At 41.2% G+C, this 14,450-nt stretch overlaps 2 protein-coding genes across 5 annotated transcripts in view; both read right to left on the bottom strand.

Annotated features, from left to right (window-relative positions):
- LOC120427002 (probable ribonuclease ZC3H12C) overlaps positions 1–14,450 on the bottom strand; it is a 45,560-nt gene that overhangs the window by 19,783 nt on the left and 11,327 nt on the right. The gene's annotated exons all lie outside the window — the stretch shown is intronic.
- LOC120427004 (uncharacterized) lies at positions 4,979–10,060 on the bottom strand. 4 transcript variants are annotated; one of them, XR_005606808.2, is made up of 9 exons: positions 9,829–10,060; positions 8,774–9,760; positions 8,432–8,717; positions 7,814–8,375; positions 7,537–7,743; positions 6,366–7,486; positions 6,014–6,294; positions 5,625–5,948; positions 4,979–5,562 (listed from the first exon to the last, which is right to left on the bottom strand). XR_005606808.2 is itself a non-coding variant. In XM_052710029.1 (2 exons), the coding sequence occupies exons 1-2, from the start codon at positions 9,112–9,114 to the stop codon at positions 8,624–8,626; spliced, it is 435 nt and encodes a 144-aa protein (XP_052565989.1). In that variant the 5' UTR covers positions 9,115–9,807; the 3' UTR covers positions 8,432–8,623. The 4 variants fall into 4 exon arrangements, 1 of the variants encoding a protein (XP_052565989.1); XR_005606807.2 differs by having other exon boundaries at positions 9,814–10,060; XR_005606809.2 differs by lacking the exon at positions 9,829–10,060 and having other exon boundaries at positions 4,979–5,565; positions 8,774–9,807.

The following is a 14,450-nucleotide window of genomic DNA, read 5'->3' on the forward strand; positions in this document are numbered from 1 at the left end:
TTTTGTGCCCTAATGAAATGTTTGGCTCGATTTTACGGCGTGCATCAATCAAAATTCACCCAGATAAATATATACTTCCACTGCGGAAGACCGGAAATTGCCCTCTTAAGCTGAAACAGCTGATTTCCGATTGAGACGAGTTGATACATTTGTTTGGCTTAGAGCAGGGGTGCCCAACCTTTTGGCCCTGCTGGCCAGATCTGATAGTGCTGAACTAGTGGCGGGCCGGAACTAATGTTTAATAAAAGTTAAAAAAGTAAACATTTTTTTATAAAACTTATTTGATTAGATTGTTTCAAGTAAACAAATAAATAAAGAAGTGCTGCAAAAATGATTCATATATCTAAATTTAAGAAAGAAAAAAAACAAAGAAAACTTTCACAGATGTGTTTATTGGATTTATTTTTATTTTGTTTTGGGTAAAATTGTATTGTAATTGTTTTTGTCGATTGAAGTTAAATACCCTGATATCATTAACGAAAAAAAAAACATTTAAATTGCAAGTTTTTTTTTAGTTTAAAAAATCAACGAGACAAGATAAAATTTATTGAAACGAAATTTGGATTCAAATCTTCTTAACAATTAAAAACTAATTTTACGTTGTAGTGCACCTTTGTTCGTTGTTTTACGATTGATGATTTTAAAGACACGTCAATAATTCTTCGTATTTCTTAATAATTATTGAAGTTTTTGAAAATAATTTGTTTTTTTTTTTTTTGCTATATCTTAGAAATATTTGCAGATTTTTATTTTCAATATGATTAATTTGCTTTTTAAAGCTTTTTTCCAGCAAAACTTTATCACTGAAAAGTTGTTCAGAAAAAATAAATTATTTTTGCTTTATCCATATATGAAAAATCAGTTTCAACATTCCAACGCCCAAGGCTCCAAAAAAGTTGGAACGGTAATTTCAACTCGCTGGTTCTCGGGCCTAACTCAACCAATCAAGATGATTCTTCTTTCCAATGATTTGTTAGGATGTCTAGATGATTCTAGAACTTTGCAGAACTTGATTTGATCAAATCTGTAATTTTTGCGATCAAAAACATCGTTCCAACTTTTTTTTTCGCGTTAAAAAAAAATTCGCCGAAAATTCCGTGGAGGCAGCTTTTTAAAAAAAGTTGGAACGATGTTTTCGGTCGCAGAAATTACAGATTTGTTCAAATTAAGTTCTGCAAAGTTCTTGAATCATCTAGACATCCTAACAAATCCCTGGAAAGAAGAATCATCTTGATTGGTTGAGTTAGGCCCGAGAACCAGCGAGTTGAAGTTACCGTTCCACCTTTTTGGGAGGCTTGGGCGTCCGTGTAAGTTGAGCATGCGTTGGGCGTTCCAGTGTTTATCAAAATCCTTGAGCAATTCTCTACCAAAACCGGAAATGGGTTTTATTTGTATTTTTTTATTTCACTCAAACTTTGTGGGGGCCTTCCCTATGACCAAATAAGCTATTTTGCGTCATTGGTTCACCCATACAAGTCTCCATACAATGTTGGCAGCTGTCCATACAAAAATGGTATGTAAATATTCAAACAGCTGTAACTTTTGAGTAAATTTTCTGATCAATTTGGTGTCTTCGGCAAAGTTTTAGGTATTGTTGAGGACTTTTGAGAAAAAAATAGGTACACGGAAAAATTTTTTTGCAGATTTTTTAATCAACTTTTTTTCACTAAAACTCAATTTCCCAAAATACGTATTTTTTGATTTTCGAGATTTTTGACATGTTTTAGGGGACAAAAATCCGCAACTTTTGAGCTATAGAGAAACATGGTCAAAAAATCTGCCGCCGAGTTATGATTTTTTGAAAAAATTGTGATTTTCGGAAAAAATCGAAGTTTCATGCAAAAACAAGTTTGACATTATTTTTTAATGCAAAATTGAATTTGCAATCGAAAAGTACTTTACAGATTTTTTTGATACAGGGCTCCGTTTTCAAGATGTAGCCACCGAAAGTTTGATTTTAGCGAAATACTTGCAGTTTTTCGATTTTTAAAAATAGTGACCATGAGTGACCATTTCTAAAAATATTTTTTTTTTAAAGTTCAGAAAATTTGCTAGAAAATTGTCTAAGAGACATTGAAGATTGGACATCGGGTTGCTGAGATAGAGCCGCTTTAAGAAAAAGAAACACGAAAATTTAAGTTGTCTAAATCTCACCAAAACAACCCACCATTTTCTAATGACGATATCTCAGCAACTAATGGTCTGATTTTCAATGTTAAAATATGAAACATTCGTGAAATTTTCCGATCTTTTCGATAAAAATATTTTGAAAATTTTTAAATCTAGAATAGCATTTTAAATGGGCGTAATATTCAATGTTTTTTTTTCGTCATTTAATGACGATTTTTTTTCGTTGTCATTTCTTTATGTTTTTGACCCCCACAACTACTCTAAAGTGATTCAGTATCTAAGATGGCGGTCAAAATGGCAGAGATTAAATATTGAGGAAATGCATTTGGTAATTTGACAGGTAATCAACCATTCATATTTTACTAAAATGGGGTCGCAGAATTCGTATTTAATGACAAAAATAAGAAACAAAAAAAATGATTGTCTTTTTGTTCTTGATTCGATTTTTCGAAGACAGTCTGGACTGTATGTGAATACCGACTCTTATTTTTCTTATTCGTTTCTAAACTAATCATAAATTATTTTGATCAGCTTTGTGAAAAAAGTACACCGATGCCAGTGGGCTGAAGTGCATTAAAAATACCACCAAAAAGCCAATAAAATTTTATAATATCATTGTATGGATCGAACGGGATCGCGGAATTGTTTCTCTTTCACCCAACAACACCCTTGGGTAAGCGAATTTTACTTTCTCCGGTGAACCTCCACCATACCGCCGACCGAGTGATAAAGAAAAGAGAGGTTCCCGGGCTGGTGGTGCTCGCCCAGGTAAGCACATGCAACCAACAACATTCAGCATAAGTCCCCCTCCCTTCTTTCTCTTAAGGTCTACCTCCCTCTCACAAGATGATCCGATCCACGGTCCGAAGCATATGCAATGGTGCAAGAAAACACGGATGTTATGATGGGTCTTTCGAAGCGATCGACTGTTTAACACTTTCCTCTGAGAAGAAGAGGGAGGTGATCCGGCTTGTGCAAAGGATGAACTTTTACCTTTGTGCATGGCGAGATATGGAAATCGTGGGTCTGTCTGCTCCTCGCCGGCCGTGGGAAGATCCGGTTTCGTATAGTGTGCAAGTTCTGCATTCTCGTATCGAGTAGCTATTCTAGTAAAACTATCGAAAAAAATATCATTGCATTAGACGAATTTGCTTGTCGAAAAAAAATATCATTGCATTAGACGAATTTGCTTGTCATTAGTTATACTTCCTTGATATAAATAAACTCAATCGAGTCAAAAATATGAGCTCCCTCTTATGTTTACAAAAAAAAGTCGGCAAAAGTTGAAAAGGAACACTATGACGAAAATAACACACCACTCTCAACAGGTGAACAAAACAAAATCTAGAAGCCGGACCTCAGAAGTTAGGATAACGCCTTATCGGCTTGTAACAAGTTTATAATTCAAATTGCAGGTCACTTTGATAAAATAATGCAACGTTGTGTCAAATAAAACCAACAAATATTGATAACCTAGAAGTAGGGAAAAGTATAACCATGACAAACACCTGAAGGATCCTCTTATCATTTTTGTTAAATTCAATTGTACTGATAATGGCAACCTATCACAATTGATTTATATCAGCAATGTTTACAAAATATCTAACATATTCTTCAAATTACTTCTATTTTGCCTTTCCGCAATTGTGATCATCATTCTATACATAGAACACCTCTGGTGGTGTCATTTAAAAACAGCTGTACTCCTTCTATTCACAGGCAGGCTGAACAGGTTTAAGTCATGTGAAATTCAACTCGATTAAATCAGATCAAATATGACGTTAGATTATATCAAAAACAACATTTATGAACTATAAGTACCCGCCTTCATCAAATCTTTCAGGTTCGACAACTTCTGGCACTGCCTTCTTTTGTCACTTTTCGTCGAGATTTCTAGGTGGGTTGTTAGGTCATAGAACAAGTATTTTCTACCAAGCAGACTAAGGTATCACGTTGTAATTTCGTTTTATTTACTTTAGTAACGACAGATTTCATTCATAATTCCAATATTCAATAACTTAATTTCCAAAGTGCAGTATGTTCCCTGAAAAAAATAAATGTCTACTCCTACAAAATTTCCAGCCCTTCCTTTAAAAACAAATGCAAAATAAAATCCTTGGCATCTCGACTAGATCCGTTTCGTCAAAACCATTATGCCAAAAAACCTTCGAACGTAAGACCCAAATACGCTGCGTTTGTGGTTACCTGATGCGTGATGCATAATCCGACGCGTGATCGCCAAAGTGGCGTTTGTGCATAAACACAAAAAAATGGTGGAAAAATACTAATTGCAAAAAGCAATTTCAATATAAATCAAAATCTTTTTTTATGTCACAATAAAAAAATTTTTGAGCGTTCAGCTATGGCAAAAAAAATGCGTAGTATTTAAATTTATTGTTTTCTTTTTGCCTTCCCTCAGTGATCACTCGAAAAAAAACGTTACTTAATCCACCTTTAGGGGGTTGGTGCCTTCCTCTCATTTATAGAGTGATTCCAACCCCCCTAAATTGTCCACATGTTTATGGATCTCCCCTAACGTTATCGCAGCACCTAAGGGAGCGTTCTTTTATTACGTAACGCAAAATTTGGGATTTTTGACCCCCCTCCCCCCCCTTTGTAACAAATCGTAACAGATGAGCCATCCCCCCTACCCCCCCTGTAACGCGTAACGCAAGGTCTTTTTGCAAATTTTTATGAGTGCTTATATGAAAATTTTGCGTTACGTAACAGAATTTTTCAGCACACCCCCCCTCCCCCAATTTTCGTAACATTTCGTAACAGACACCGACACCCCCTCCCCCCCCTAACTGCGTTACGTAATAAAAGAACGCTCCCTAAAGACCCAGTAAGAAATACGGGGCCGATCGGGTCTGATCGTCAGAGCGACGATCAGTCCTACAGGGGCCGATGCGGGTCTGATTTTGAGACACGCATCAGACCCGAATCAAGGTATTTTGCACCCGAAACGTCAACCTGTCAAGGTTGTTCGAACATCGCAAGAGGCCTACGTGCGGGGGCGATGTAAGAACGACGTAATGGTGAAAAATCGGACGTGCATCAACCTCTTTTTTGTGTTCTTCTTCTTCTTTTTTTGACAACTGTCATTGGATTTGTTGATATTAAAACTGTCATTTTTGCGTTTTTATTTGTTTATTTTCATAGTAATTCAGTAATAAGATAAAATAAACAAGAATTCAAGAGAAAGCTGCTGGCACGTGAGGACCGGATCCGTTTGTTTTAGACCTGGAAACGTTCGTGCAGCATTTCAACCTTGATTCCGAGGGCACCGTCCGCCGAGCCTGTCCGTGCAGCTTCGTTCCGAGGGCACTTGTAGGTTGGCGACCACCCAGCAAGCAAATTCGGTGCTGCCTCTCTCCGATGGAACCTCGAGGTCCATTGCCGTTTCGCGTGGCAATTCCGGATTGTACGAACCTACTTGGGAGGAAAATAAACAATTAGTGCACTGAATCAAGCAAATGTTAGAAATAAATTACCGAAATTTGAAAAGTAATAGGCCAGAAACGTGGACAAGATTCGGCCGTGCAGCTTTTAATCCGTCGTTCCGTCCAGCGTAATTCAGAGGGAACTTGAGGGCCAAGTTCGTCCATCGAGCCTGTTGCGTCAAACGACGTTCCGAAGGGACTTGCAGTTTGACGACCATGCAGTGTTGTTCTGAGAGCTCTTACAGATTGGCCGGCATCCGGCGAACCTGATCCAGAGCCATGGCGACCTTTCCGCGAGCCTGTTCCGTGCTGCTTTTTTTTAGAGTACTTGCAGGACCATGGCCGTTGCGCGTGGCGTTTCCGGATTGCAAGAACCTATTCAAAATGATAAAAAACAGCTATTGCTGTGATACTGGACGGAAATATAACAAGAGAATTACCTCTGTAATAAAAACGGATTGGCCGGGAACGCGAACCGATTCATCATTTAATCCGTCGTCATGAGGGCACTTGTAGGGCGAAGGCCGTCCAGCCAGCGTGTTCCGAGCTGCCTCTTTTCGAGGGTGACAATCCGGACGAAACGTGACTTGCATGTTGCGGCTCGCGAGGCTAATTCCGGTGGGAAGCGCTACGGACCCCTCGATGTTCGGTCGTGGCCCTAGAGTACCTTGTGGTGAAGCCGGCTGGGATCATTTCCACACCCAAAAGAAAGGTTTTTGAACTGGAAAGGGGGAAGGTTAGTTTGAAAGATTTCAAGGATGATAATGCAGCGTTGCTTTCGTCGTCACTTACCAGGTCATGGTCGTCCCGAGTGGCATTTCCGGAGAGCAGCAGGGGGAAGGTTCGTTCGTTTGTTCGCCTCTTTTCAATTGCGGCGTTGTACGGCCACCACTTCATCTTCATCATCTTGCACGATGGCTGTTAAAACGATCGTTCTCCTCCTAGTCGTTGCGACGCTTCATGGTCTTCGGTGGGACCATGTCACCGCGGTCTCGATCGCTATGATCGCTTGCCGTTGTTTTCCTGGGTGTGGATGGACCGCGAATCGTACTGCTGCGCAAAGGGAACGCCCTTGCCATCACCTGCTTTTGCTACTGGGCCGGTGAACCATGGTTGCTGGTAGTGCTGCCACTGTTGGTCTGATCCCGACTACCGTAATGACTATCCTGCGGTTGACTTCCCTACAGACTATTTCCGGAAGGATTTCGCTTCTTGAACCTCGGCGGTAGATTCGTTTGGAAGTTCGTTCTGCTGATCCTCATGACCGGGCTTGACCGGTGAATTGGGAAGTCAGTTCGCGCGGCGCTTCGCTGATTGTTCTTATCAGTGAATGTCGTTGCGGAGTCGCGAATCGGGAGCATGCCGTCCCTGATTTACATCAACGCGTCCCAGGCGGTTGCCTGCACGATTCGACCGAGTGTTGAATGAGGCCGGATTCCGGGACTCGGACTCGATATACGATATGGTGGTGTTTTGATTGGCGGGGTGCCCGGGGTGGGGGTGCGACCAGTTCCGCTGCTTTTGTGGGAATGTGGGTGCAACGGAAATGTTCGAGTGTTCTTCCCTTCCTGAACTGTTCTAGTCCGTCGGTGAACCTCTCGGAACCGTCGAGTTCAAACAGAACGATTGCGCTGTTTACTTCCGGGATATTTTTACGGCGGATCAAGGGCAGGGTGAGCGTAACGGGAGTATCCTGCGAGCCAAAACATTTTCCTGATAACGAGGCGACACGAGACTGACGGTTCCAGCGCGATCTCAGCTTGAAGAATCTTTTTGGCGGACGCATTCTTCGGCGTCCTGGCCCGCTGGATGTGTTCTAGTCGATCGACAGAGCACAATGGAACAGGTCGCCGGGTGCAAATCCTGACTACCGAATTTCCTACTTTGTGGAGATGACGCCCGAATTATTTGACCTAGAAAAAAAGAAGGTTAGTTCGGATTGGGAGTTAAAAAATACTTTTACCTGTGTTCCTGCAGCACCGATTCCGCTTCCACTGACTGCCTCTGGGTCACTTCCCAAGTGGTCCACTACGAGGCCAAAGCTTGGTTCTGGAACGAATTAGTTGAGTCCCGGAAGTCAAATATCGTGTCCCGCGTGTCTTCTTGATCTGGTTAAATATGCCAGTCCCAGAACCAATTCCAGGTTGAACCGGGCCACAACGGAACAAATCTGTGAAAAATTGTAGACAAAAGTAAGCAATGTGATCATGTTACAAAAGATCATTCAATTTATCATTTACCGCTGGTCAAGGCTGGTGGCTTGTCTGCCCGCTGGACCGGTCACGGCCACTAGTCAACCGGAAGCCGGAAGGTTGTTGAAGTTCTAATCGGTCGACGGTTTCGCGGGTATACAATTTCCACCGGCGCGGACGAAAGGTCAGTTTGGCGACAGGTTACGCTCTTTTGCAGGATTGTGCGTTTTAGGACGCAGACTTGCGTGGCTGGTACGTTTTGGCCTACGCCGCCTTGCTTGGGGTCATCTCAATGGTGAGTTTAGTCGGCTTCCAGCATCCCTACGCCCACTGGCCGCCGTGACGGAATCATATTCTGCAGCTACACGTCACAACACTACAACGTTTGGCGGATCTCGCCGAAACCACCGGTTCAGAGCGTTGCCTTTTTTTTGCGGTCACCTTCTGCGTCTCCGGATCGGTGTACGTAGTAAGCCGGAGACGGTCGTTTTATTCCTGTTTGCTTGTAGCGTTGAACTTGCCGCACCAACAGTTTCTGCTCCGTTTTGTTCAGCGGATTGGCCGCAATAAGGGCCCGTACATGTCGCTGGGTGCAAATTTCGTGTTTGTTCTGCCCGGAAGAGGAGAAGGTTAGTTCGGGTGAAAGACTTCAAAAGACTGTTGTACCTTTGCTCGTGCAGTACTGAGTTCGCTGCAACCGGCTGCCGGTGAGCCACCTCCAAGGAGTTCCAGCTACGAACCCAAAGCTTGTTTCAGGGACGAAGTAGCGGATTCGTTCAACTTTGCGGTGCTCCCGGTCATGCGCCGGTTCACGGCCTGCGTATCCGGCAAGCCAAGAGGCCGCGGCGTTCGGCAAATTCACGTCACTCCGCGTGGCTCAACGGTGGTGGCGGAACTCCAAAACTGTCTTCCGTTTCCCTGCTTCCTAATGGTGACGTTCGAATTATTTGACCTGAAAAAGGGGATATTTAATTTGGGTAGAGAGGTTGCAGATATTACTGTTTGTACCTGTGCTCCAGCAGCACCGGATCCGCTGCTACCGGTTGCTTATGTTCATCCTCTTCGTCGTCATCATCCGACCGATTTCCCCACGGATCAGACCAGCAACTGGAGGTAATGCGACGCTTCATCATAAAATCGCGTGGGACCATGTCACTGCGGTCACGATCGTCCCGTTCGCCATGATCCATTCCCCGACGTTGCTTGACCCTTGCCCATTGCTGGGTGTGGATGAACCGCGGACCGTACCACTCTTGCCGCCACCCTGCTGCTCCGTATTCACCCTTCTTACTCTTCAGCTGCTGCTCCAACTCCTGCAGTTTCCTGGCCGCGGCCTGTTTACGTTCCATCTCCCTTCGCTGGTCCTCCTCACGACGCAACTCGAGACGTTCCTTGGTCCACGACCTCCGACGCAGGCGTGGCCATTGACTGACGGTCGATGGTGGGCCGCTGAACGACAATCTCCGGCTCTATGAACGAAGCCGCCGCCGACGAAAAGTCCCGCCGGTGTTAGTCGTGATCCTGGTGCTGGTCTCGTTGCTGCCGGGTGGCCAACCTTGGAGGTTACATTTGTTCGCGACAGCCTCGTCACGATATTTGCCACACGAATGCATCGGAAAATAGTTTGGTCCATGTGATTGCTGACGATTCGTACTGTGGCCGCCCGAGATGAAATCTGATTGCAACCTGTTTAATCCGCCTCCGCCAACACTGTTGTTTCGCATTCCACGATTGTCCCCCGGTCGTCGTTCATCGGTCCCGACAAAGGTGGACCGTCCAATGTAGGCGGTGGCGATCCGGAACTTCCACCTGCGCCTCCGCCGCCACAATACGGTGGCATCTGCGTACGGAACTGCGTCGTAACGGAGCATGCTGCTGTTGGGGCCCGGACCCGCTTGGTTGCTGTCCGTCGCTCTGAGAACACTCTTGTAGTGCCAAAATCGTCCTTCAAACCTGTCCGCCAGAAAACGGAATCACCGGAGGTTCGCAAATGCCCTGAAATAAATAAATGAAAGAAGTTAAGTTTACAGCAAACAAAAAATACAAACTGCCAATAAACCTACACGCCAAACTTTTGCGAAGGAAAAAAACGTACACGCCACGTTTTTTTTTCGTTTGACAGAACTGCCGAAAAATTCGCAAACATGAAGGAGCGAGATAGCATGCTTAGCGAAACTTCGATGAAAACACAAAGCATGCTTTCTCTTTCACTCTAATGCGCTGCATACAGTTCATCGAAATTTTCCAAAAACATCGTTGCCTTACAAAACATCGTGGGTTTACGGACTTTCGATCTGGGGAGGTTCTAATAAAAAAAACAGACTGCCTACAGACTTTTTGTCAAGATTATACAGTCACCGCCTTTGAGGAAAATGGCATCCCTCTACACGGCTTTTTCGTGGCGATCAGACCCGACCATTTGAGGTTATGTGAATTCAGACCATTTTTAAACTGCTTGTAATTTAAGATAGGTAAATCAGATCTTAAAAATTCTTAATCCACAAGAAACGTAATTTCAGAACCTTTCTAAAAATATATAATATGGCAGGTTTTCATGCAAAAACCATCCTCTTTGCAAATTGTAAAATTTATATGCAGCAGATTTTTAAGCATAACATTTGATGTGCTTTACCAAATCTTATAGATTTCAATAGGCACTTATGGGACCCCAAAACGAATCGAATGAGACCAATACAGTCAAAATTGGTTCAGCCAGTGACGAGATATTCCAGTGACATTGATTTGGTACACATGTCTACATACAGCCAAACACACAGACATTTGCTCAGCTGGTGATTCTGAGTTGATATGTACAAATGAAGGTAGGTCTAGGAGGTCTAATTAAAAAGTTCATTTTCCGAGTGATTTTATAGCCTTTCCTCAGTAAGGTGAGGAAGGCAAAAACTTCCTCAATAAGCCACCTAGTAAACCTTCATGTATATATGAAAATCGCCTCAGAATCCATAAATCCCTATTGAAAGTTTGGTTAAGTGCTATAAAAGTTATACACAAAGGTTGATTTTCAAATTAACTCAACAGTTCTGCTCGGGTGTATAAAATCAAAACATTGACTTTCGAAGTTTTACAGAAATATTTGGAAACTACCCTTAGGGACCATCCATGAACCATGTGGCCACCTTGCCGGGGGGGGGGGGGGGGGTTTAGGGATGGTCCCTTAAAAACCTTTTTTATAGGGTTCAGGAAGCTTTTCCTTTTATGTTGTTGTGAGTAAGGCAACAATCCAAAGTTGTTTTTCCTCTCTGAATGACAAAATTAGGTTTTACGCCGTGAGGTCATTTGACAGCTCGTTATACCAAATGTTTTTTTTTTGGTCCATTGGCAAGCCCCGATAAAGTTTCAGCCAAATCAAAAAATAAAGGAATATAATTTAATTTTATCGGCTGATTTTGAAGGGAATTTCTCTGCAGGACAAAAAATTGTTTTCAATCCACTCGAAAACATATTACAGTCCCCACTCGATTATCCGAAGGCCTCGGTAAAATTTCACTTCGGATAATCGAAACATGATTTTTGTTTTATTTCTTTGTCTGATTTTTTATTGTCGAGCTCAAGTGTGACCCCTAAACTACGCTAAAGTGATTTAAAAATATTATATCCAAGATGGAGGCCAATATGGCGGTGACGATATATTGAAAAATGCATATTATTATTTAATGTGAAGACTACCATCATTGTCATGATTTTTCCCGGTACGAGAATCGAACTCACGACCTCTGGATTGGAAACCCAGCACGCCGCTAGTCGAAACTCATCCCCTACCGGTCAGTATTTCCCAGTGAGCACATTTACTCTTTTAAGGGATCTGACTTTGCCGAGCCAGACAGGAATCGAACCCATCACCTTCCGCTTACAAGGCGAAACCCGTAACCTCACGGCCACGGAAGCTCGGCCAAAATCAAAGATATAAATTTTGCGTCGCTTTCAATATTTTGACAAAAATTCTTCAACAAGTTGTTCTGAATAGTTCCTACACATGCTGATTCCTTTTGGTCACGATTATCCCATTCCTTGTTATGGAAATCGTCATTAATCAATGATTGCCAACTAGGACGTCAAGTATTATACCACAAAATTATATAAACTTTTAAACGCATTTGATTTAGATCGAAAATTCTTTCAGTGGCTTCAAGAAGGCAACAACCGGCACATGCTGATTCATTTTGGTGCTGAAAATCGTTAAATTGAATTTAATACAGAATATTTTATAGTGATGATCAATTTTCTTAATAGACAACCAACTATTCAAATTTGTCTAAAAATTGGGTCGTTTAAAACAAGAAAAAAAAATGTTCCTAATTCGATTATCGGACGTCCCATTCAAACCTTCGGATAATCAAAAATTCGGATAATCGAGTCTGGACTATAAAACAAATGTAAAACCATGCCACGGTGTGTTGCTTAGAACAACATAAGATAAAAAAGACAGGTCGGATATTTGGCATTTTGAAAAAAAATTTGGAAAAACAAACTTACTGCCAATATCATACCGGTCATAAAAAATAAAAATAAAACAAACTTGTAAAAGAAACTTTTTTAAAATTCTAATTTTATTTACTACACAAGTTTATAATTTCCAAAAATACACTTAAATTAAAAAAATAATAAAAAAACAGGCCAGAATTTCAACATTCAATAATTATTTTTCAAAAATTCTAGGTTTTGAAGAAAATATTTTTTGCGGTAATGTCCAACGAAAATTCACAAAACCTCAAAATATTTTTTAATTAGCTCAACCATGTTAAAAATGATTATGAATGCGCTTTAAATTGTTTTAATGTTTTCAGCTGATTGCACTTAAAATTTCATTGAAATTTAGAAGTTTCTTAAAAAAAAAATTGCCCCTGATTTTTCGGACCGTTTGTTAACATTGGAACGCCCAACGCATGTCCAACTTACACAGACCCACCCAAGCCTCCCAAAAAAGTTGGAATGGTAACTTCAACTCGCTGGTTCTCGGGCATAACTCAACCAATCGGGACGATTTTTATTTCCAGGGATTTGTAAGAATGTCTAGATGATCCTAAAATTTTGCAGAACTTGATTTGAACAAATCTGTAATTTCTGCGACCGAAAACATCGTTCCACCTTTTTTAAAACGACTGCCTCCTAGGAATTTTTGGCGAATTTTTTTTTACACGCGAAAAAAAAAGTTGGAACGATGTTTTTGATCGCAAAAAATACAGATTTGATCAAATTGAGTTCTGCAAAGTTCTAGGATCATCTAGACATCCTAACAAATCACTGGAAAAAAAGAATTGTCTTGATTTGGTGAGTTATGCCCGAGAACCAGCAAGTTGAAGTTACCGTTCCAACTTTTTTGGAGCCTTGAGCGTTGGAATGTTAACGGGGGGAGACTGAATTTTTTTAAAATATTTGCAACAGCCTTAGATGTCAATATTTTAACCCTCTAACGCCCAGAGCTGTTTGCTTATCGTAAAAATAGTAAATGGCTAAATTTTGGTACAATATTGCAGGAAATACTTTACTTTGACCCACAAACATCGAATTCGTGCAAAAAAGTTGAATTTGAAGTGGTGCACCAGAGCACCATCAGGAAGATGAGCTACTTTTTTTTAAATCACAAAGTCTCGTTTTTTTCAAATCTATTGGTTCAGTTGTTTGAAAATGCTTCGAAATGTGTTAAAAACTACTTATTCTTTGCTGTAAGACCATATTTCTGAAGTATGAATTACAAATTCAAAAATCTCTGCATTTTCAGATTACTTTGATTGGCTCATTAAAAACTCACAAACAACCATTTTCATGAAAAATAAGGAAAATAATAAAACCATCGGTCTAATAACAATGTTTTGTCTTGTTTATGAATAGTCAAAACGTTTATAAACTTTTGTTTTGGTTAAAATAAGCTTTTTCTGTAATTTAGAAAAAAGTGCTCCTAAATATTTAGTTGCTCATATGCCTAGGTGGTGCTCTGGTGCACCAAATGAAAAAGGTTGAAAAACACTCAAAATCGGCCAAACTCACAATGTTATTCACAGAGGTTCTTGTCCAAGGTTCAAATTATAGCAAAACATTTTTTGTTTCATAAAATTTTGTGTTTGGTAATGTTTACGGGCTTTTGAAAACAGGTCTTATTTATTTCCCTAAAATTTGCCCATTTTTGTTTACATTTCGTACTGTAACTTTGCTTGTGCTTGACCAAATTTGATAAAATTTGGGGAGATGTTGGTATACATCCTACATGAACACCTGCAACTTAAAGCACAATGAAAAGTTGTGTCAGTTTCGAGATATTTGAGTTCAAAGTTTTGGTGCTCTGGAGTAACCATGGGCGGGAGAGGGTTAACAAGCTCAAACGAATCTTCACCGTAGGACCATTATGCGATTGCAATTTCGCCCATAAAAAAAGCCAAAGGTGTAACAAAACCACGACTAAATACGCTGCTGCTGCTGGCCGGGTTGGCTTTTGCTGGTGTGTTTACAATCGCGGCACGTTCGGCTGTTTGTACTGCTCTGTGGTACTGGTGCGAGTCAGATCTCCAATCTGAAGCAGCAGCAGCAGCAACTACAAAAACAGTCAGTCCGCCAGCCAGCCAGCCAGCTCTCCGACATCCGGGTTGAAATCTGTGCAATAAAGCGACTAAACACAAACACCACTTTGCATACTCTCCAGCGCGGCACACACTTCGAGTTGAGCCAAACC

Source organism: Culex pipiens, chromosome 3, assembly GCF_016801865.2.
Source record: "Culex pipiens pallens isolate TS chromosome 3, TS_CPP_V2, whole genome shotgun sequence".
Classification (NCBI taxonomy): domain Eukaryota; kingdom Metazoa; phylum Arthropoda; class Insecta; order Diptera; family Culicidae; genus Culex; species Culex pipiens.

Bases quoted from the DNA above. Each gene is read 5' to 3' on its own strand.
- LOC120427004 (XM_052710029.1), bottom strand. From the start codon at position 9,114: ATGGAACGTAAACAGGCCGCGGCCAGGAAACTGCAGGAGTTGGAGCAG. The intron at 8,718-8,773 runs GTACAAACAGTA...CCCCTTTTTCAG, and splicing joins CCGGTGCTGCTGGAGCACAG to GTCAAATAATTCGAACGTCA.